We start from the raw sequence: 24,104 nt of genomic DNA on the forward strand, positions 1-24,104 counted from the left end.
GCTGATGAGATGGTTGAAGAGCCTTCACTGAGTGGTGTCAGAAGACCCCAATTTCAGTTTCAGCTCTAATTCAAAATTACTCGGTGAACTTGGGATCGTCCGCTTACGTCTTACCTGAATTTTGTCACCTGCATCTTCAGGAAGAGCTTTCACCTCTGCTTGTGGGAGCACAGGTGGGCTGGGCTCGGGGAGGGAGGACTCCTGACTCTGCAGAAAACACATCTTCCTCCAAGTTTCATCAAGTGCCTGGCCAGCCAAGCCTCCCTTTGCTGAGTTGGGTCTGGGGCAGGCTCGGAAGGCACCGCTGCCTCCAGACGACTCTCGGATCTTGAGGCTCTGGGGGCTCGCCTTTCCCAGGGCCTTACCCGTGAAGGGCCAGCCCCTCTTCTGGACTGAGAGTCAGGAGAGGGATGGCTGTGGTGGGAGTATCAGCAGAGGAGGGGCGTAGGGGCAGCAATGCATAGGAAGGGGCACTGGGACTGACTCAGTGTTGTGTTTACCTAGTAAGCAGTTGTGGTTATTGAAGGGGGTGGACGTGTTGATGGAGATTATAGGATAAATCTCCTCTTCCCCTGCTCCTTAGCACACCTCTGCACTGGAGTGAGTCTATGCCTGGGTCAGGGAAGAGGACGGCCTTGCTGTAGCTTCCTTCGTGACAGCTGGAAATGCTGGCGGCTGCGGCCCCTCCTAATTCTTTGCAGCTCCTTACTATCTACTGATCTGAGAAAGGCAACTGCGGGCCTCAGAGAGGCTTAGGAGGTCCACTGTCTTCCCAAATAGCGATGCTGCCCTCCTGCCTGCTACACTTTCCCTGAGACCTGTCCCATCCATGATTTTCTTCAACAGCAAGAGTCACAGCATTATTGAGCACCGCTGTGTGCCATGCCCTGGGGACCCAGCGGGGATCAGCTCCCTCCCTCAGGGGACCGTGTGCGAGTGTGTGAGACAGAGAGAAAGAGAGTACGTGATAGAAAATCAAACAACTGCACAAATAGTAAATTGAAAGGGCTGGAGTGCACCAGGGCATTGTACACTGTCACCTCCCCCAAATACCTCCTGGAATCACAGAATGTTAGAGCCAGTCTAGTTCCCACCACAAACGTTTGGGGAAACTGAGTGGGCCTCAGTTTGAGGTTGAAACCAGGTGAAGGGATTTGTCCAGAGACTCAGTGGGAACTGCTGGCAGAGCCGGACTTGAAATCCGGGCTCCCTAGGGCTCGGCAACCCCTCCATCCTGCTTTGTCTGCTCTGGCGGCAGGAAAAGCCCTCAGGTGGGCCCTCCACGGATGTTAGGGGGCACCAGAGCACCTTTGAACAAAGAGGCTGTACGGCTCAGCTCCTGTCTGAAAACATCCGAATCCTCCTGGCGGGCATCCTGAAGTCTGGGCTGGGTGGCACTCCTCTGTGGCACTCTCCAGGGACTACCTGTGGGGACATTGCCCCTGCTCATCCACCCTACCTTCTTCAGAGGCCAAATCTTGCCTGGGGCCCAGACCCTCCTGGGGGGTCAGTTCTCTGGTTACCTGGGAGAATTAGCTCCTGTGTGATTGATTTCCCCTGGGGTGTCTGGGCATAAAGGAAAGTTCTGGTGGCCAGTTCAGGGGGAGATTTTTTAGGGCAGCGCAGCATGAGTTCCGGTGCGCCTGGGTGTTGGTGTCTCCCTTATGTCAGCTTCTGTCTGGGTGAGCAACCTGGCCTGATGTGGCTGTGGTCTTCCCTGGGTCCCGTTGCCAGTCTGTGATGCAGCTGGGGTGGTCTTCCTGCTCACTAAGCACATTGCCACCTTGCCTATCAGGAGGATGTTGAGACCTCTCTCTTCTGGTCTCCATCTGCCCCTCCAGCACATATCACAGTTGTGTGGCTCTGAGGCCGAGAGTGTAGGGCCTGGTTTCGGACCTGGGATTAGAACACAGTTTCCTCAGTTGTTACCTGTGTGCTCTGTGCCGTATTTACATAACTGCTCTCCACCTCACTTTCTCCCTTTGTACACAGGATGCGGTAGAATGTGGATGGCCTCAAGTCTCTTTGTAGCTCCTTCTATTAAATGTGGAGTATATTTCCCATCCCCTTGAAACTGGGCTGGCCTTCTGACTCGCTTCTGCAGAACGTGGTCACACTGATGTGTGAGTTCTGAGCCTACGTCTCAAGAGGCTTTGCATATTCTGCATTCACTCCCAGAACATTGCTGCCATGTGACAAGGTGGCTGATGACCTCGAGGTGAGAGACCATATGGAGGGGGAGCCCAGCCATCCCAGCCCCAGTTGCACACTCTGAGCATTGTGAGCACACACATAATTGTGTTAATTCACTACACTTTGGGGGCAGTTTGTAATGTCATAGAAGCTCCCTGAAACAGAGGAGTACCTACTTCACAGGGTTGCAGAGGTTTAGGTGATGATGTGCACTCAGGCTGGGGCTGAGCACACTGAGCTAGGACTGTCATGGCGCACTCCCTCTTGCTTATTGGGGGCTGGTCACATGGACCTCCTTTCTTTCTTTCCCTTCTCTTCTCTCTCTCTCTCTCCCCCAGGGGTTCATACTTCATTCTCTGCATCTGGAATGGCCTTTCCCTGCGGCGTGTCATGGTTAAGATCCCAGCTGAAACCTCTCTTCCTTGGGAGGCCCTCTCTGATCAACCTGGAGCCACCCCTCCCTTCCTCCTCTCTCTACTTTCCTCATGTGTATGATGATGGCAAGTACTGACTTGCCGAGTATTGTCTGTTTCTCCCTCTAGATTGAAAATCCCCTGAGGGCAGAGCTGGGCCTATGTTTGTTCCCCATTTTGTCCTTGCTGTGTAGGCAAGGATTGTTTCCTGGATTGTTTTGAGTGAGTGATGGAAAAGAAGCACCTGAAATCAGTCTGGGTTTGAGGTGGGTGGCAGGCTTCCCGGAAGAGGAGAGTAGCAGGGTTAGAGTTTCAGAGACAGGGGGATTGTATGTACTTCTAATTCTCATGGCTATTTTAGTTTGTATCACACTGTTACGCTGAATCCGGTATGTCCCTAATACTCTATGTCTGGCAAGACTGTGACCCTCTTTAAGACAGGGATTGAGTTCCTCACTGCCCTTTGCACATTGCCAGGCATCTAGTTGGGCCGTCACAGAAGTTTACTGGATAAGTGGATGCATAAATTAGGATAACAGTACTCAGACTGCAGGCAACTATGGAAAATATTGTTTATTTTTTTCCTAATAAAGGATGATGCATTTCTTGTTAATCAGTAAAATATCATAAAAATATAAAACTGTAATGAGTAAATAGTTGTTATAACCTTTTTCCCTAAGATGCCGTGTTGGATGGTCACAGTTGATCTGGTTTACAAAGAGTGGCAAGAATAGGTGACCAGTTGTTTCCGCTGGCTCAGCACTGAGGCATTTCCCTGGAAGAGGGACTTTCAGTGCCAAACCTGGGAAAATCCCAAGCAAGCTGGGATGGTCGGTCATGCGAGATGAAAGCAGCATAGTGCTGGGTCTGGTCTGGCATTTATGTACAGGGGTCAGACGTTATCTCGATTTCCCCCTACCTTGTTTCCTATTGGCTCTGAAATAAAAATCCCTGTGTTAGTAAGGGTGCTACCGCTTTCAAAGGGTTTTCACATCCGCCACGTAAGCTTAACTTGACTTGAACCTTATGCCATGCCCGGGAAGGAGGGTACTTCTTGCCTAATTCGCAGGTGTGACACCTGCTTCAGGCCCCTCCTGAGGCCAGTGTCCTTTCCACTATAGGTTTCCCTGAACCATTCTACATGTCTCAGCTGGCTTTCAGGAGTGAGCAGGAATCTTACAGGGATAGAGAGGACCCTGAGATTCTAGTTCGGGCTCAATCCCCTCATTCAGGACAGTTCATTACTACTTTGTCTGGCATGTTTACCTGCTCCTCCTTTACAGTCCTCAAGTAGAACTCCCATGAATACCCACCAGCTGGCCAGTGCTGGCATCATTATGTGGCAGAGTCAGTGGGACACCCAGTGTGTCAGCTGCAGGAGGATGCCCTGAATTGCCTCTTGGGTGCAGGTTTGGTAGCAGGTTGGTCAGAGGATGAGCTTGGTCTGCCACTTATCATCTTAATGGCTGAGGTCTTTTGAGCATCTTTGCTGAGAAGTTACTCAAGTGATAAGTCAAATCATGGGGTTTCTATGATTCTTGGGCTCAAAGACTTGTCACACTTGTGCATCCATCCCTAACATATAGGGATTTTGCCTAATATATAGGCACCACCGTCAGGAGGGTGGGTGTTCTGTAGCCCACCCTGCCTTATTTTAAAAGAGTAGGAATAGGCTATCCTTGCCCATGGTGGACATAACTTCTGGATAGCTTGTTAGAATTCTATTACCCATGCTTTTTTTTCAACACTGTTTGCTGTTCTTTCACATTTTTGGCAGTTGTGACCTCCAGGATAAATTTATGTAATCCGTTTCCTTGTGATGTGAGACGTCCTCTCACTCTCTCTAACTGTACTGAAGCAGGTCCCAGTGTTTTCCAGATGGAGATCTTCTGGGATTAGCTTAATGAACAGGGTTTAACACTGACTGTACCCCTTAAGATATCACTGTTTGGACTCTGAGTTGCTCTATCACATGGGTCTATTCTGGGTGCATGTGTACTAAGATCTACTGATTTTAGAGTTCTCCTCTTCTGAGAGCTGAATGAGGATGGGTCCTTTTATTGAAAAGTAAATAAATAGCTTAAAAAAAGGAGTGCTGCCCATGTCCTCTTGTAGAGTCCCCAGACTGCGGAGGTTAAAGCAGGGGCTTTTCCGGCGCACCAGTTCCCTTTAGCATGCTTGTGTTCTTTCTGCCTCTTACCCTAGCTGGGGCCCTACAACCCTCAGAAGCGTCTGTGGCTCTGGGTTCCAATCTAGTTTTAATCTTCAGATTTGGTTTTTCTTTGGCTTAGAAACTGAAAGAGACCCAGTTCTCTGTGAATGGGAGGGTTGTTGACCACGACGTGGCCACTGCTGCAATCCACTTGATATGAAGCACCTTTGTGTCTGGCTCTCTTCTGATACTTTAACTCCTGGCACTGAGAGGGGAGGTGATGATTTGAAAAGTCTGGAAAAACTTGTACCCTGAGAGATTGCCTGCGTTCATACACTTTTTGGGATCTTGAACATTTATGTACCACTTGTGTCAGGCTGCAGGCTGTACTTATCTAGAGGGTCTGAAGAGTGTCTTTGGACTAAAAAATTTGAAAACTCATGGCAGTAGAAACATAGCCTCCTTGCAAAAGTTATGTTTTCAAGAGGTGCTGCCTGGCAGCAGGAGAAAACTAGAGGTTGACTGGTTCCCAGTCCTTTTTTGTCAAACCCCTTGGGGCCAGCACCTGCTCTAAGGAAGTCAAGCCTGGTGGTGAAAAAAGAATGACTGAAAAATTCTTTCCTCCATGAAGAAGAAGAGACATGAGTTCATTAGGCCAGTGATTGGGTGGCCTTCTCTGAATGTGTACAGATTTCTGCAGTCCCCTCATATGGTCAGTGAGCTCTGGGATCGGCGATGACTGCCCCTGCTGGAGGGCCAGCGTGCATCAGTCTGTCTGCTTGAGTAGGCTCCGGAAGCTGTCGTCCTACTGGGCCCCAGAAGGTGTGCGCCAGGTGAGAGTTTAGCTGAGGGGTCCCCTGAGTGTGGCTCACCCCTCACATGGTCTCTGCTGTCTCTCTCTCCATGCAGCACCCGGTCCTCCTTGCGCTCCCGTTTGGGAGGGCTAGAGCTCCCTGGACAGCTGGCTCCCAAGACCTCTTCTGGGACAGGTGTTACAGGGCAGTGTGAGGGCTGAGCTCCTCCAGGGACAGGGGCAGGCCTTTGTCTGCTTTTCCAGCTCTGGATTTCTAGGTCTCTTTTGTCCACAGGGAGTTTGTCAATTTTCTGGGCTTTGGAGATCAGAGACTTTCCGTAAGTCCCTTGTAGCGACAAGAAAAAGTACCTGGTTGGAAACAACAGAATAAAGGTATCTTATTTTTATTGACTTCTTGAATTTCAGCATTACAAGGGGCCTTTGACTCCAACTCCCCATCCAGGGCAAGATCCTCCCTGCTGCACTCCTGACTGCTGGCTGGGCACCGCCTGTATTGGGGGGGTAATAACAAACTATGACAGCTAACATTTATTATGTACCAGGACCATCCTAAGCATTTTACACATTATTAACTCATCTTATGCTCCCATCTGGTTGGTACTTTGGTTTCCCCCTCTGTACAGGTGAGACACTGAGAGATTTAGGGATTTGGGCAGACACACCCAGTGGCCGAGCTGTGGTCAGAAACAAGTGCTCTGGAGTCTGAGGCTTTTCTCTTAGTTCTGGGCTGTTCTAATTTAGGCAAAGTTACTTGCTTTGTAATGCCAACTGTTTGTGGAACTGAAGTGGTTTCTAAAAATATATTTTTTATTGAATCTATGGGCTGATGTCATAGCAGGCCTGTATTATCACTATTTTCCAGATGAAGAAACTGAGGCCCCAGGTGCTGGGATGGGTTTTCCAAGGTCTCCTGATAAGTTTCTTGAGCTCTGCGATGGTTAAGTAAGGGTTCCTTTCTCGCTACTAAACTGCATGCAGCCTGTAGCTGACTTGGGAATTGGGAGTCTCTATCTGTGCCTAGAATCTTTTCTCTGTTGCAAGTGTAGGAAGGGAATGAGAAGGTGAGGGAAGCTGTGGTGTATGGAGAAGGCATACACCATGTTGTGACACTGGGCAACTCATGTCCCCTCTCTGGGTGTCAGTTTCTTTATACTAAAAAATATCCACTTGGTCCAAAGGACGTCTAAACTCTTTTCCAAAAATAATCCTTACATTTTTTTCTCCCTAAAGCATTATAGTGGAAGGATGGGCAACTCTCTGCTTATATCTAAAAGCTTCCAGGTGACCTCACCCTGGGCAAGGGGTTTCTGAAGACTGCAGGAGGCCCCATGGAATCAGATTCTTTCCCATCTCAGCCCAGGTGGGGGATGGGGTAGTACCCATGGCCATGTATGTGTTTCAGGGAAGATTCAACTTCTTTCCTGGAAACTGGAATTTTCTCAGTTTAAACCTTTCTCCCAAGCTACCACTTTCCTTCTCTGTCCATTTATTCAACCAATACTTGTCAGGTCCCTACCGTGGGCCAGGCCCCAAGGATTGAGATGTGGCCCAGACAGTGTTCTTGTTCTCATATAGAACCTGAACAGGTGTAAACGGAGGGAGCAAGGTGGGTGTCAAACACCCGATCTTATGAGGGAGCTCTTCCCTGAGGAAGAAATAAGCTGAGGAAGGAGGGATGCCTCGGAGGTAGTTAGGGCACAGGTGGGGTAGGAACAGAGTCCGGAGAGCAATGGCTGAAGGGTGGGGATTGGGGAAATATGACACGGAATGGATTGGTAGGACCAGGGCAGGCAGGGGCTGGCGGCCAGGTTTTGTTGTTTGTGCTTTATTGTTAAGCTTTGGGAAGCCCTGGGAGGGTTATAAACAGGTGGCATAACTGTACTCTGACACAATAATAATGGGTTAGAGTAAAACTCAATAGAAGACTATTGAAGTAATTTGGGGTAAAAGGATTATAATGTATCCATAGTGGTGGCCATAGAAATGGAATTAGCAGATGGATCTGAGAAATAGCAGATAAAACTGTCAGGTCTCAGTGATAATCTAGATATGGACATGAGGTTGTGGGCAGTATCGTGGCTGACTCCCAGGGGGACCTTGGCCCTCAGTTAGGTGGCAGTGCATGAAAAACACTCTGGAAGAGACCCAAATGCTTTGGATGGTGGTGGTGATAGAGGGTGGATCACGCATTAAATTATAAATGTCTACAAGTGTCCTTAGACCTAACATGCCAAGTGGAGGTTGTGAATAAGTAACTAGAAAGATGTACCCAGAATTCAGAAGAGAGGTCTGGGCTGGGAACTTATAATGGAAATTCGTCTGTTACAAATGGTATTTAACTTCATAATAGTGGTTGTTATGTCTATGGAGTGAATGTAAAGTTAGAAGACAAAAGGACTTAGAACCAAGGCTGGACTTATAACGTATTAAGGACATGAACCAGCGAAGGAAAAGAAGGAGCAGTCAGAGAAAACCAAGAGAGTGTTGTGCTACTGAAGCCCAGGGAAGGCTCTCCAAGGCTGTTGTCCTCCACTGAGGCTCATTAAGATGCTGCTCTGTGTTTTAAAGTTAGTGTGTTAGTTTCTTTTGCTTTATCTGTAGATAATTTACATGCTCCTAGTTTAAGAGAATCTGTAAAGTTCATTTATACTGCTTGAATTAATTAGACCAAGATTAGTGAGGTCATGGTTAGTGGGCTAATTATCACAAGCTTGGTGAGTGAAATCAATCTCCATTATGATAAATACAGCTCACAACTTCAGTGAACAAATGCGGTTTTCTAAAGCAAACATTCTATCATCTTGGTTTTCTAAAGCAAACATTAATTGTTCCAAAGTTACAAGTCACCCATCTTTGAAACTATTAAAATAATTCTTTCTCTACAGAGAAAAAAATCTCTCTAATTCTGTTTACCAAGAATAGCAATCAGAAATCCAAAACTTCATGATGATAATATAGAATAAGCTAACATTTAATTTATATTCTTTGGCAACTGGCAAGTAAATAATTGCTAATTTTTACCTATTGTCTCATCTGTTTAGCAAGCTGTAATATTAAATGTTTGTCTTTTCAAAGCATGTGTCAACAGGTTCTTCTGACTTTTCAAGGATCCTCACCAAGCTGTAGCCTTTAGCTTCAAGTGTGTTTTCTAGCCATGGGTAAGACAATATGGGACTGATAATTGTCTTGCCATGCTCTAAATAAGATAGAGAACAGATCATGACTGTTTTGTGACCATGACACAAAAGTGTGGACAAAACCCACATATTTAATGCCCAGTCTTCATGTCTCTCCCAGGGTCCATCTCCCAGGGGCTTGGGCCGAAGAAGGATTGGGGTGGGGAATATGTCCTTTGAGGCTTGTGCTTTTTCTTACTTGCTTCCCACTCTTCACTCTCAGGGCTCTCCCCTCAGACTAGTCACTTTCAACTGTATTATGGTTAAACTTACGTCTGAATCAGTCACTGGATTGCAAGCTTCTTGATAGTAAGGGTCCTATTTTATTCACCTTTCTGTTCCTTTAACATTGCTCATTTATCTAAGCTCTGCCTATATGACAGGAACTGTGCTAGGTGTTTGCCATATAATGATAAGGAGAATATGTTCTGTTCAAAAGTTAATGGTCAGAGAGAAACAGAAAATTTATAACAAATGGGATAAAGGAAGTGACAGAGATACACCCAGGTGATGGGGATGCGGGGGGTAGACCCAGAACCAGAGGTAGATATGTTTCCACCTGAAGAATGTGGGTGAAGTCATGGAAAGGTTGGAGTTGGTCACTTCTGAAATGATGTCAAAGGGTGAGGAGGTTTGGTAGTGGGAGGGGTATTATAAATAGAACGAACATAGAGGGGAAGGTGAAAGGGCATGGGCCTTTAGGAAAGTACAAGAAGCTTGGTGGTGTGGAGCCCAGCGTTTGAGGCACGGAGTGCACGTGAGTTGGGACCGGGCACACAGCAAATACTTAGAACCCAACTAACATTTGTGTTTGCTGTCTTGTCTCCAACCCCGCATCATAGGTCAAGGTTCTGAGGTAGCTTAGGAAGAGGAAATGGAGACAACCTAGGTTAAGCAAGTTGCCAAATTTATTAAAGGAAGCAAGCCTGCTGATGGCTCTCTGCCTAATCTTGGATTTGAAAAAGTTATGCACAATGTTGCAGTGGCCTGTTTACTACAGTTTATAAAGTGGCTAAATTTTGATGTTCAGAGTGGTGAGATCCTGAGAATGGAGAGGAGCTAAGTCTTGCCTGTGGGTACATGACCAAATTCATGGATTTCTTTGCCTAGAGAGTATGGGCTGGAGAATCCTGCTCCCATTGTGATTTGTGGTGGGCTTGTGGACCAGAGCTGTCCCATCAGTAAGTGGGACTAGACCACAGCTTTGCCTAATTTCTAGGTGATGAACACAGCAAAACAAGGGACTCGATAGGAGAGTGCATGTCAAGAGCTTGCTTTAGGGAAATGCAAGGCATTGTTTTTGTTGCTACTGTTTTTCTGGAAAAGGCAAATGCCGAGGGGTTAGGCTGGAAATGTTAGAAATAGTCCCTGGGCATGAATGATTGATTTGGCTAATACATGTGTGTGTGTGTGTGTGTGTGTGTGTGTGTGTGTGTGTGTGTATGTGTTTTGAGTAACATTAAAAAGTTGGCTATTTCATGCAAAATTTGTATTTTTGGGAAAAATTGGAAGCTCTGGAATCCTAGACTTGATCTTTCCTGGTGGCAATGAGAGGGTGGGGCTGAGAAGGTCTTTTTCCCTCTGTCTGTATTTTGCCTGTTTTCCTGCAGTTGCTCACCTGTCTGTGTAGGCATCTGAGCATGAGACTCATGGGCTAATAATAAGTAAAGGACTACAGAGCTTTTCAAAATGATTCCTTACACAAAACAAAGTTTGTAAGGTCACAGAGGGTAGGAATGATCACTCCCGTTTTTGACAGATGTCACAACTTAGGCCATGCCAGATTTGGTGGCTTTGTTACTCTGGCTGACCTGGGACTTGGGTCCATTTACTTGCCTCCTAGCTTATTGCCCTTTCTGTCCTGGCCTGGTCTGTCTCTGAAATGGTAGTCTCAGGGATCCCAGGAGGAGTCAAACTCCTGACTCCTGGGTGATGAAGATGGCTTAGTAAGGGGAAATTAAGAGTTTCAGGAAGAAAACAGACCCCACGCTCAAACCTTGGGAGAAGAGCTGCAGCCGGTGTGAGGAAGCAGATGAGGTAGAAAGTAGGGTCAGAGAGCTGGCCTTCCATCACCCAGTAGGGGTTGGTGGGGCTGTTGCAGGTGACACAGGTGGCACTGTATATGAGGGACACCACGAAGTACATCAGGAAGCTGCCTGCGAGAACAAGCCCATGGATAATGGTCTGTGGAAGGAAAGTAGCAAACACTGTTGAAGGTGTAGCTTAGATTAGGAGGACAGTGCAGTCATGCTACTTGGTTAACTTTGTTTTAAACTTTTCTTTGGAAATGCAAGACACATATAATAAATTCAGAAAAGGTTGCAGTTTAATGAGTCACTATAAAGCAAATATCCATGTTGCTGCCACCCAGAACACATACCCCAAGAGCCCCTAAATCTCCTGTCTCACCCTTGATTTGGGCAATAAATTTCAAGCTATCCTTTGTAGTTTTATTACTTATCTGTGCTTCCCTATGTAGCTGTTTTTTAAATATTAGATCAAGAGAATATTTTATGTGATTGTCTTTTTTCACTCAATATTATGTGTGTGATGAATCCATTTTTTCCACGTGACTGTTCATTTTCAGAGCAGTGCAGTGTGCTATCATCTGATCTTATTTTTTCCTGTTTTGTGCTTCTTTCTTTTCCCATTCTTGTCCTCTTTTAAACTTATTGACTAGTTGGTATAATTTTGTTTTCCACCTTTACTACTTTAAAAGTTATACACTCAGCAGAGCCAAGATGGTGGCGTGAGTAGAGCAGTGGAAATCTCCTCCCAAAACCACATATATCTATGAAAATATAACAAAGACAACTCTTCCTAGAATAGAGACCAGAGGACACAGGACAACATCCAGACCACATCCACACCTACAAGAACCCAGCACCTCGGAAGAGGGTAAGATACAAGCCCCGGCCCTGCGGGACCTGAGTGCCCCTCCCTCCAGCTCCCAGCAGGAGGAGAGGAGTCAGCAGGGAGGGAGAAGGAGCCCAGGACTGCTGAACACCCAGCCCCAGCCATCCAGACCAGAGCGCAGACACAGTGCATGCATGGGGTCCTGGATACTAGGGAAACAGGGCAGCAAGACTGGTGAGTGGGTACCGGAGGCCGGCGCTGGAGAATGAACAAAAGCGAGTGGCCATTTTTTTTTTTTTTTGCGAGTGCTTTTTGGAAGCGTTAAAGGGACAGGGACCCCAATACTAGGGAAACAGGGCAGCAAGACCGGTGAGCGGGTGGCTGAGGCCGGTGCCGGAGAACAAAGAAACATGAGCGGCCATTTTTATTTTATATTATTTTATTTTTCTTTTTTCTTCTTTTTTTGGTGAGTGCTTTTTGGAAGTCTTAAAGGGACAGGGACCCCAATGCTAGGGAAACAGGGCAGCAAGACCGGTGAGTGGATGCCTGAGGACGGTGCTTGAGGACAAAGACAAGCGAGTGGTTTTTTGTTTTTTTTTAAATTATTAAAATTTTTTTGTTGTTGTTGTTTTGTTTTGGCAAATGCTTTTTGGAAGTCTTAAAGTGGCAGGCGGGACACTTAGTACAGAGGTAGGGAATCTGGGGATCTCTGAGCACTCTAACCCCCTGGGCAGCAGGGAACACGGAGGTGCCTTACCGAGATAAATAGCCTCCCAGCCGCTCCCCATCCAATGGGGCTCCACCATTTTGGAGCAGCACCCCGAGCCAGGCCATGCCCACAGCAACAGCAGAGATAAACTCCATAGCAGCCAGGCAGGAAGCAGAAGCCCTGTCTGTGTGCAGCTGCCCAGCACAAGAGGTTCCTCAAAATGCTCAAAATAAACTTACCATTTGACCCAGGAATTCCACTCCTAGGAATTTACCCCAAGAATGCAGCACTCAAGTTTGAAAAAGACAGATGCACCCCTATGTTTATCACAGCACTATTTACAATAGCCAAGAATTGGAAGCAACCTAAGTGTCCATCAGTAGATGATTGGATAAAGAAGATGTGGTACATATACACAATGGAATATTACTCAGCCATAAGAAGAAAACAAATCCTACCATTTGCAACAACATGGATGGAGCTAGCGGGTATTATGGTCAGTGAAATAAGCTAAGTGGAGAAAGAGAAATACCACTCATCTGTGAAGTATAAGAACAAAGGAAAAACTGAAGGAACAAAACAGCAGCAGAATCACAGGACCCAAGAATGGACTAACAGGTACCAAAGGGAAAGGGACTGGGAAGGATGGGTGGGTAGGGAGGGATAAGTGGGGGGGTAGATGAATGGGGGTATTAAGATTAGCATGCATAAAGGGGGGGAGAGAGAAAGGGGAGGGCTGTACAACACAGAGAAGACAAGTAGTGATTCTGCAACATTTTGCTATGCTGATGGACAGTGACTGTAAAGGGGTTTATAGGGGGGACCTGGTATAGGGGAGAGCCTAGTAAACACAATATTCTTCATGTAATTGTAGATTAATGATAACAAAAAAAAAGAAAGAAAGGGGGATTACTCCCTGATAGGATAAAACTAACTGTAAATCAATGATTAATGCATGCTTTAAATATCCTTAATTTTGATCATTTAAAGGGGGTCAGATGATCAGCTATGGAAGTATATTTTTCTGATAATATTCCTTTTTCTTAAAAAAAAAGCAGTTCCTGTGTGGTGACCTTCAATAAGTTCTTCACAATGGTATAAAGGGCATATCAAAGTGTGGGCAAAGGGTTTGTTTGTGTTTATACAGAGGATCAAAGCCTAATTTGGCTACTCAGAAAACAATTAAGATACGATATGAAGAGAAGTTCCAACATCAACATACTCTGGAAGAGTCATTCCAGAAGATGATCATCAAAAAACGTCAACAAAGATCCTGGCGCTGTTGCAGTTGTAGCTGCATTCACCCTACTGGTTCCTGGAATTGCCATTGGAATGAAGAAGGAGATATCTAAGCTGGCCTGTGCATACAGTAAAATAACAAATTTGACTAGATCTATACTGTTGGAACTCAACCAAGAATTAGGAGAAGTGCAAGTTGAAGTGCTCCAAAATCTTGAGACTACAGACTATCTACTGTTAAAAGAACATATAGGATGTGAACAGTTCCCAGGAATGTGTTGTTTTAAATTGTCTGATTTTTCTCAAACTATTCAAATTCAGTTAGACAATATCCATCATATCATAGATAAGCTTTCACAAATGCTTAGGGTGCCTAACTGGTTTTCTTGGTTTCACTGGAGATGGCTGGTAATTGTAGGTCTGCTTTGGTTATGTAACTGTATTCCTATTATGTTAATGTATGTGCGCAACTTAATTAGTAGTTTAAAACCTATACATGCTTAAGTTACTCTACAAGAAGATATGTCAAACCCCATGTTTTCTTCTGTCTGCTACTTCTATAGCTTTTTTTCTTCCTTCCTAATTACAACCCTTAAATAGAATTCGTGCCTCATATCGAATTTACCAAGTATCATAATTCTTCCAAGTGGTAAAGATACCTCAAGACAAATGCTGGGCATAAAACCCACAGGGCAAAGAAGTAAAAAGCTAACCTTTTCAAACAATATTGCTTCTCTCTCACTTACCAACTTTACATTTCCCTGTATGGCCCTGGAAGATGACTGGTTAGCCAGAGACGGGTAAGATTCCTCAAGGGAGGAACAACCTAAGACAGGCACAGTCGCAGGGGGGCCATCAGGTGAGAAATTGGGGATCAACAGAGGTGAGGCTTAGAACCTCACCGCCCCCTGTTTTGAGAGAAATCTTCTGCATCCGTGGATGTTTTGTTGCCCTTGTCTAGCTTGGATTAATACTTAGCCTATAGGCACACACCTGATCATCTACATTTGCCCTCTTAGAGCACTAAACTATGTTTTCTACCTTTATCTTGCATCTACCTACCACTTCATCACTTTATTAAAAAAAATAATAATAATAAGGGAGAAATGTGGGATTCACATATAAATCAAGTATAAAAATCAAATGTATATACATGTTTGACCTGATTGTTTATAGTTCATAATGCATGATCAAAACTGAAAGTTTCTGTGATGACTGTCCTTGTACTGTTCACCATGTAAGAACTTATTCACTATGTAAGAATTTGTACACCATGTAAGAACTTGTTCGTTCTGCTTCAGAAGATCTGAGACTGATGAGAATTAGGCTTGGGGTGAATTAATGATTGTGCATTGAGTCCCCTGTACAGAATTTTATTGTTGTTAACTGTTAACAACCATTTGATCAATAAAAATGAGAGATGGCCTCTCAAAAAAAAAAAAGTTATACACTCTATTTCTGTTCTTCCAATGATTACTCAGTAAATGATAGGCAATCATAACAAAGTGTAAAGTTTATAACTACTTTTCCCTCTTGAATTACACAAGGGCTTTAGAGCACTTTGTCTCCTTCCTGATTTACATCTTATTGTGATTGTATATTTTAATTCTATCATCTTTTTAAAGCACACAAGTCATTATTATAGTTTAATATAGTCAATATTCATTAAGGTTTTCTATGCTTTCATTCCTTCTTGCATCTTGGGCTTTCCATATGAGATTTCTTTCCTTTTAACAATCTTTAGAATTGTCTTTCGTGGGAGTCTTCTAGTGATCTGTGTTCTGATGCTTAATTTCATTCTCATTCTTGAAAGCTGTTTTTGTTGGATATAGAATTCTTGTTCAGCAGTTATTTTCTTTTAATATATTGATGGTACATTCTGTCTTCTGGTTCTATTGTTGTTATTGAGGAGTTAGCAACTCTATTTGTTGTTCCTTATAAGGAAATCTTTCTCTTAAAATCTGGCTGCTTTTATGATGTTTGTCTTTAGCGCTCTATAGTTTCCTTATGATGTAATATGTGTGGATTTCTTTTTACTTATCTTGCTTGGATTTTGCCAACCTTGAGTCTGTGGATTGATTTTTCATCACTTCTGCAAAATTCTCAAGTCTCTATCTTTTCAGATATTGCCTTTCTCTTCCTTTTCCAAGATTCTGATCAATTGTATGTTAGACCTCTTCATACACTACTACATTGTCTATGTTTTTATACCTCTTCCTTAATTTTCATTACTGTTCCACTATTTGATATTCTGAATAATCTCTTCATGTCAGTTCACCAATTTTCACTTTTAGCTGTCTAATTTGCTGTTAAGCCTTCCACTGAAACTTAAGTTACAGTTATATTTTTTTACTTCTAAATGTTTTATCGATCTCTTCATCTCTGCTGGGTTACTTTATATAGTTTACCAATCCCTGCAGATATTTTAAAGCTTATTTTTTATTTAGTAAATGTAGCTTTTCTATAATTTATAGCTGATAATATTGACACTTGAAATATATATATTATCCTAATAGGTGTGTTTCCTTGAGTGCTTGGTGATTTTTGAATATGTGATGCTTATTGCCTTTGAAAAGTTAGTAGGGACTTCTCAAGGCTTCGGATGAGATATCTTTCTTTAGAGAGGGTGTATGTTCACTGTATATTTTACAATGTTCTTGTCACTGTCAGTCGTCAGTCACTTTAAAATGAATTCACAGCTCAAAATTTGGTTGCCCGCATGATATCCACTCTCAAATCTTACTGCAAATCTGTATGAGGCCAGCCCATGGTCTGTTTCCCAGGACAGGTCCTTTATACTGATTTTGCTCTTCTTTGTTCAGCATATAGGAACAATTTCTGCACTCCCTCCTGGGGAATATGGTTGGGCAGGTACATTTCTGGGTGTACCCCTGACCCTGAAGGTTTAGCCTTGGGTGCCTGTGTTTTGATGCTGAGCTTTTTGCTCAGCCAAGTCTGCCAAAAACAAAGTTCATTTTGGGCAGGGTTGCAAACACCCTGAAGGAAGCAGGCTGTGGCTCAGCTTGCTTCTCTAGAACCCTCCTTACCCAGAGGTTTTTATCTTCACTATCCTGTCAGCTTTTTAATACTTTAGTTTTTTTTTTAAAGAAATATCCATTACTTTAGTTCTTTTCAGTGGGAGAGGTGATATGAATAATCCAGCCCCTGTTACCAAAGATGAAATCAATTAGCTAACTTTCAGTTGCTTTGGTGGGGTCTGTGAAAACTGACATAAAATTCATGTTAGATTTCCACTCAGGGAAGAAATAGACCCTCCCCTTACTTCAAGCACTTGCAAAAGTAAATACAACTTTCATGAGTCTAGTAGCTGACTCCTTTTCCAAAAGTACCAGAAATCACCAGTTATTATTGGGAGAACTGGTGTAGAGATTCTGTGGGTGGATTAATAATGCTGAATGATCAGTGAAAGGAACAGGTTCCCTCTTTCAAAGCAAATGGATGCAGTGCTTTGAGAAAGTGGGCTGAGCCACCTATCAGAGAGTATACAGAAACTTTAGTCTTATAACTGATTTAATACACAATCACAGCCTGGTTATGAAAAGTTAAAAACCTAATGTTAAGAAGGTCGTAATGAGTTCCTCTTGGGAAGTATCTTGGGCTAATTTTTAAAAATAAAATTATTGTGAAATATTTCAAACATATAGGTAATAAACCTCATATATCCAATATCTAACAATTATAGCCTTCTGTCATATTTGCCTGATTTTTATTAAAATATTATAGCACCCATATACTCCTTATAAATATTCAGTGTTCATTCTTATGCACATTTTATCCATACATGTTTATGGATATTTTTTTACTTTATCATGTGTCCTGTAACTTTTTTTTAGAGATTATGCTTTGGAGTTTAAACTAGACCTGTATCTATCAACATAGATAATTCATTTGAACTCTTCTATCATATGAATATACCACAATTCACTTAATTTCCTGTTAATGAACATTTAGGTTCTTTCCAGTTTTTTCTTCTTGTTAGTAAGAAAAATGTACAAACATTCTTGTACATGCCTCCATGCATACCCAGAGTGCAAACCTAGATGTGGAATTGTGTCATAGCATGAGTAGTTAAACAACTCCAGCTATTCTCAAATTGCTCTCTAGAGTGGTAATATTAGTTTATAGTCTACTACCAGGATATGAAAGTTCCTTAGTTGGGCTTTATTAACAGACTGCTTGAGTTGGTTTGCCAATAGAATTTTTACATCTATGTTCATTTAGTGAGGTTGGCCTGTAATTTTCTTTCTTTGAACTGCCTGTGCCCATTTTGGTATCAGAATTATTGTAGCCTTGAAGAATGAATTGACTATTTTTCTAATGAGAAAATTGGTCAAACTTACCTTTATAATCCTCTGGGCTTGGTGTCTTTGGGGACAAGATGACTTGACTAATTCAGTTTCTTTAATGGCAATTGGTTTATTCCGGTTTGTCAAATGATCTGGACTATGTTTTAGTAAAGAAATGATGAACTTTGTTTAAATTTTCGAGAAAATGTTTTGTAATGTTGATTATAGCTATCTATAATTACAGTCTTTTTCATTCCTAGTATCATTTTTGTGGTCTTCTCTTTTTGTCTTCTGCTGATCAGTTTTGCTAGAGATTTGTTTTCATCAGGGTTTTGAGCAATTTTGGTCTTATTGATGCTTTCTAGTGTTTTCTTGATTTTTCTCTCACCTTTTTAAAGTTCCTCGAGTTGAATTCTTGTTTCTGATAATAAGTTTTAGCTGCATCTCACAAGTTTTCATGTGTAGTAGTTTCATCATCATTCAGCAATAAGTATAATTTCCATCACGTTTTACTCTTGACTTCATGAGTTATTTAGAATTTTATTGTATAATTTTCAAGCAGGTTTGTTTGGCTTTCTTTTTAATGTTCATTTTTAATTTAAATACATTCTTGGCAGACAACATGGTCTTTATGATACTGATTCTTTCAAATTCCTTTGTGATTCAGAATTTGGTCTTTTAATTTTTGCTATGTGGTTTATGTGTATTTGAAAAGATGCATGTTTGTTTTGAGCAGGATTTTATATTAACTATTAGATACAATGTGATAGCTTATTCAAGCTTCTATATCCTTTCTCTTTGATCTATGTATGTTTCTGGTAGAGTTGTTAAAAATTTCACACAACTGTGAATTCGTTCATTTCTCCTTATACTTACTGGATGAAAAAAATCCAACCTTATTTTTGCTCTCGGTAGGTGAGTTAAATCTCTTTACATTTATTATGAGTACTGATATACAGTATTTGGATTTATTTTGAACATGTTACTTTGTATTTTTTTGTTCGTCATCATTTCCTTTGTTCTGATCTTTTCATCTTCCCTACATCACTGAATGTTTCCTGCATTCCTCTTATTTCTTTCTATTCCTTTATGCTTAACTTCAAGGTACCTTAAGTTTTAAGAGATACTAAATAAATGTGGACTTTTATGGAAAAATGTATAGTTGAATGTGTATTTCCATGCTGTTTTGCATGAATGACCCATTGCACAGCCCTCCACACCATTATGTTGCTTCTTACAGTTTCAGCTTTTATGTTCTTGCAGTGGTGTGTTTCTTCTTTTAGTGAGTGTCTGTGTGGTAAATCTTAACCAGGTTTATCTGAAAATGTCATTCTGCCCTCTTAAGTGACAGTGGAACTGTATCTATTTCCCTTCCAGTCTTTGAAGGTAATTATTCCATTGTTTTCTGGCCTCTGTTGTCTGTCAGTTTAATTACTATTTCTTTTCAAGTAATTTGTCCATAGTGTCCAGTAGACTTTAAGATCTTCTCTGTTTTTCTACTATGTAGTTTCACTCTGATATATCCAGATTTTAATTTTCATTCTCAGTGATGATTTCCTCAGGTGTTGCTCTACCATTCTTTCTTCTTTCTTCCTCTATCAATTTTCTTGTGTGATGCTGGAGCCATTTTTTCTAGCCAACATTCCTCTTCGTTACTTTTTCTTATCTGTGTGACATTCTGAATGAGTTCCCAGTACCTTCCAATTTGGTAGTTTACTCTTTGCCCATGTCCAATCTAGAGTGGACCCCACAAATTGCATTTTAAATTTCATTGGCAAAACTTTTCAACAGTTCTAAATGTTTCCTAGCTTGGCTCAGCTAAAGCTGTATCTCTGACTCTTGGCTGCCTTACTCACAGTTTCTGGTAAAACTAACTTCAAACAGCCTGTAACTCTCATTTGTTCTTCAGCCTTCTTTTCTGAGTGGGGGAGCTCCAGCCCAGACTTTGAGCTCAACAATAAATGGCCTTCAGTCTTCCTTACCCCCCAGGAGCCAGACTCCCCACTGCCATGGTCTGTTTCCTGTCCTAGATTCCAGGAAGCCTTCAGTTTGGAAGTGTTCGTGTCTTCCTCTTTCTCCTCTCTCACCCCATTATGTTTCAGCCTCTTCTGGTATTGGGCATTCTTAAAGAAATTTATCCTGTATTTAAGCTTGGCTATGCCCTTTTGGTTTTATTACTTTGTTCTGTCATTGGCATGAACTGGAGCAGAGGGGGCTTTTCAAAATAGTAACTCTGTACCAGAACATCCCTTGCGTGGCTCTTTCAGTCACTGTCCAGCATGTTAGGGCCTGGTCTTGCTTGTGATGGTGGTAGGGGTGGATGGAGAGGAAGTTCTACTGCAGAATGTAGGGAACACACAGAGCCTGTTTGGGGCACTTTTTCAAATTTTTTATGCATATGATTTCAGAAAGAGCCATCTTCACTTAGCTAAGGAGAAATGTTTCTGTCAAGTGGACTCCTTGCACATTCAGACTGTCAGGGTTCAAACTTGCTTCTATCTTGACCTACTTGGGGAAAGTGTCTTAACCTCATTGTATCTATTTCTATAAAATGGGGATTAAAAAAAATGCCTAACACGTGCATATATTGCAAAATGATTACCATGATAAATTTAGCTAACATCTAACACTTCAAAATAGATGTATACATCAAGTTACTATGCTGTGCACCTTAAACTTATTATACAGTACTCTGTATGTTAATTATATCTCAATAAAACTGAAAAAGAAAAAAAAGCCACGCAACACAAAGGACTGTGGGAGGTTAAATGATATATTAAAATCATGTAGATAGGTCCCTGGCATGTCATTTTAAGCTCTTTGAGTTTTATAATTATCAATGATTAGAATAATTTAATGTGAAAGCTGCCATTACCTTTTTAGATACTTTAAATGTGATATTTGTGCATTCTTGAGGTGTACATACATGAAAGCAGTCTTCTCTTACCCCCAAATTAAATGGGGAGCATTGCTCCCTACCACAGTCTTGAATAATGTTTTCCTTGTCTTTGAAACACCCCTGAATTTTTTAAAATAAAAAATATCTATTTTTACAAAAAATTGTGTCTCAGTGTTTTATATGTCTTAATCATCCTGGCTAGATAAGCAAGTTGAAGCCAGAAATGTTATACTTACACCTCTTTCATCCCTCTCCAAGTAGGACACAGGTAGGAGTTCAGTATGTATTTATGTGGATCAAACAGCTCAAAATTATGAATGTGGTAGATGGACAGAAAGACAATTTTTAGGCCAAAAGTGCGCTGGGGCACTTACCCAGGTTTTCATTTCCATTGCTTGATGCAAGAGGATTGTGATGAGGGAGATGGTGTTAATGGGTGTCCCAAAGGTAAAGACATCAATGTCAGAGTCTTTGTAGGTCTGCAGAGGAAGCCATGAACATTGTGGTATGAATGAATAAAGAATTTATTGAGCACTTACTAGGAAGAGCAGTGTGGTATTATGGGGTAAATGCTTTAGTGGGGGCAAATGCAAGGCCCCTGGGAGTACAGAAGAGGGAATTTATCAGCTGAGACCATAATAAGCAGCTAATCTCTTGAAAAGAGAGAGGCAAGGTTGACCAGTAAAAGGTCAAAACTTAGGGTGAAAAGTCTGAAGAATCCCAGATGGTGGGGCTGTTGGGGACGTGGGGCAAAAGATGAAGCAGGAAAGGCAAGCAGAGGCCTGGCCAGGAAGGGTGTTATAAGCCAGGAAACTCAAATGCACAAAATGCCTGCCTCCTCAACACCTATATTGACGCTAATTCAACAGAATGTGAGTCCAGAGGCTGAGTACCTGGTAGCAAACCTACCTCCTGGGTCCCTGCCCAGGAGGAATAAAGATATTCTTTGCTGTCTAAATTCTCACTATTTAAGACTGCATAACCAAATAGAGATGGGGCTGGTAGCATTTGCTATCTGCACCCTTGCTTTTATTTCAGATAATATAATATTCTTTATTAACAAAAATTGTTGCCTGAATGTATGCTACCCTGACCTTGGAAGCACAAATCCAAGTATAAATTAAGAGTTGTAAATTCAAATACTTTCAGTGCTTAAGTAAGAAACAGTAAATGAATGAAGAAGGCCGGGTATAATATAAAAGGGAATGGTGGAGACTATGGCAAACTAGAGAACATGGGCCCCTTCTAAGCTGAGCAGTGAACTCTGGATTTTGCCATAAAGGAAAAATGACCCAGTGTAATGATAGCTTTCAGTTTTACAGAAGCTGGCCAAAATTAAGACGTTTTGGTAAAGCATTCTGACTTTAAATACCATGGGTTGGATGTAGTCTGCAGGCTACGTATTTGGAACCTCTGCTCTGAAATGTCCAGAAAGACACTACTAGTCTAGGGTTTCATATAAACAAACAGGACCAGTTCCACCCTATAATTTATATGGTTAGAATGGACAATGTGACTTACCAGGTAAGGAATAAAGAAACAGATGAAGCTCTGGTAGAATGCATCCACTATGGAAATCCAGAAAGTCAACAGGTTATAGCACTGCCATGAAAGAACATATCAAAAGTTACCACCGTTAAAGCAAGCTTCTGTCTTTGCAAGCAGCTTTCTCGTGCATAGGCGGGGCAAATAATATGGCACTTACAAAGCTACTTATCTTAGAGGCAGTGGAATGGAACAATTAAGAGCATGAACCTGGGGGTGATAGACCAGTTCAAGTCCCAGCTCTGTCCCTTTGTGATCTTGTGCATCACTAAACTGCCTTGAGAGCTGGTTCTTTTTCCATAAAAAGTGGATAACAACAACAACTGTTCCTTGGGTTTTCAGAGGTCTCAATGCAATTGTGCTTTAGTACCTAGTAAATGATCAGTTATTAATGATTACTATTCATTAGCACCTTACTAGTGCTAATACAGACTTAGTAAGTTTAGAGATTCTAAGGTTTCTGAGTAGCATCTGAAAGGGAGCGCTCAGTCACAGTCCGGGATCACAGGTTCTCAAGAGAGAATCCTCATTTTGTGCTTCACTCCTGCCTCCCCTGGGATGAGTGAAACCATTTACAGTTTATGTTTTTTGCTACATTAATTTATTTTAATGTTAGATACTTAAGGAATATATATTATACAGCCAGTGTGCCTAGGGGAAGGGGAAAGTGAGAAGAGCCCTAGATGTGCATGTGTCCTCTCTTGGTTAGGACTGGGCTTGGTTCTGTCCACAAAATATGACCAGCTCTTAAATACCACATCTTGCTTTGCCCTCCTTCCCAGGGGCAAAGGCAGCCTCATGACATTTTGATGTTCCTTTTCCCAGAGCTCCTCCCTCAAGGCAACCAGGCTCCCTCACCTCCATCCAACCTCCTGGGTGCATCTGTGCTCGTCTGGCCCCAGGTCATCCATGGTGTCAGCATGGTCTCTTGGTGACACCTAAGAAACCATCCTGATGGTGGCCTTGTACTTGATACCAGCATTTCTAGATTGTATATGATTTTGAGTTCTGAGTTTTGCCTTCCCTGATGTGAGGTAAAAGCCCTCATTTATGAATGCCTCACTCAGTGATGAGTCCCAGGGTTTCCCAAACTGAACCTTGGGGTTCTGGCAAAGGCCTGGAGAGAGGAACTGGCTAAGGGGATGTGATCTTTCTACATGTCCTCTCTTCTTCAACTGGGGCAGTCCCATATTAATGTATAATTAAATTAAGAAGTAACTAAGAAGAAAAATGCCCTGGTCTGGTCCTCTGGCCCATCACCCTTAATAGCAAATGAGAACTAGGCTGGGAAAGGGGAGTAGAATTACGTAGGGAGGTAAGTGGCACAGTGTGGCTACCAGGATGCAGGAGTCCTCATGCCCAGCTCAGTGGTTTTTCTCACCCCTCCAGGGAGGAGTCTGAGGTCAGCGAGAAGCTGAGACCACCTCCCTCCACCTGCTGAGCCCCTCACCTTGGAGTTCTGGCCGCTCTTGTATAGCTCAGGCAACGCCAGGAGTGTTTCTGCAGAGATGTCTTTATCGAGGATTCCGAAGACAAGAGGAGGTAAGGAGGTGAAGAAGAGGTTGAAGAATATCATCTGCCAGTAGTCGATCATGGTGGAGCCAGAGAAACCACAGAAGAACTGGTACCAGAAGAGCAGGTTGACGTAGCACTGCGAGCAGAGGGAGCGGCCTCATGAGTGAGGACCCAGGGGCAGCTGGCCATCACCTGCTGCTTAGGAGCCTTGGACAAGCCCCTATGCCGACCTGGAGCTTCAGCTTCCTCCCTTATGACACGCAGAGTTGTGTAAGGACTGGAGAGA

The 24,104-nt window shown here is 42.7% G+C and overlaps 1 protein-coding gene across 6 annotated transcripts in view; it reads right to left on the reverse strand.

The window, feature by feature from the left end:
* Positions 1-3,164: 3,164 nt before the first annotated feature.
* ATP10B (ATPase phospholipid transporting 10B (putative)) overlaps positions 3,165-24,104 on the reverse strand; it is a 278,859-nt gene continuing 257,919 nt past the window's right edge. For all 6 annotated transcript variants that reach the window (XM_073231767.1, XM_073231730.1, XM_073231741.1 and 3 more), the window contains 5 exons: positions 23,754-23,954; positions 22,280-22,360; positions 21,133-21,237; positions 10,745-10,932; positions 3,165-5,920 (listed from right to left, as the gene is read on the reverse strand). In XM_073231767.1, coding sequence (XP_073087868.1) covers positions 5,464-5,920; positions 10,745-10,932; positions 21,133-21,237; positions 22,280-22,360; positions 23,754-23,954 — 1,032 coding nt within the window. In that variant the 3' untranslated portion in view covers positions 3,165-5,463. The remainder of the gene's footprint in view (positions 5,921-10,744; positions 10,933-21,132; positions 21,238-22,279; positions 22,361-23,753; positions 23,955-24,104) is intronic.

This window comes from Manis javanica, chromosome 1 (assembly GCF_040802235.1).
Source record: "Manis javanica isolate MJ-LG chromosome 1, MJ_LKY, whole genome shotgun sequence".
Classification (NCBI taxonomy): Eukaryota; Metazoa; Chordata; class Mammalia; order Pholidota; family Manidae; genus Manis; species Manis javanica.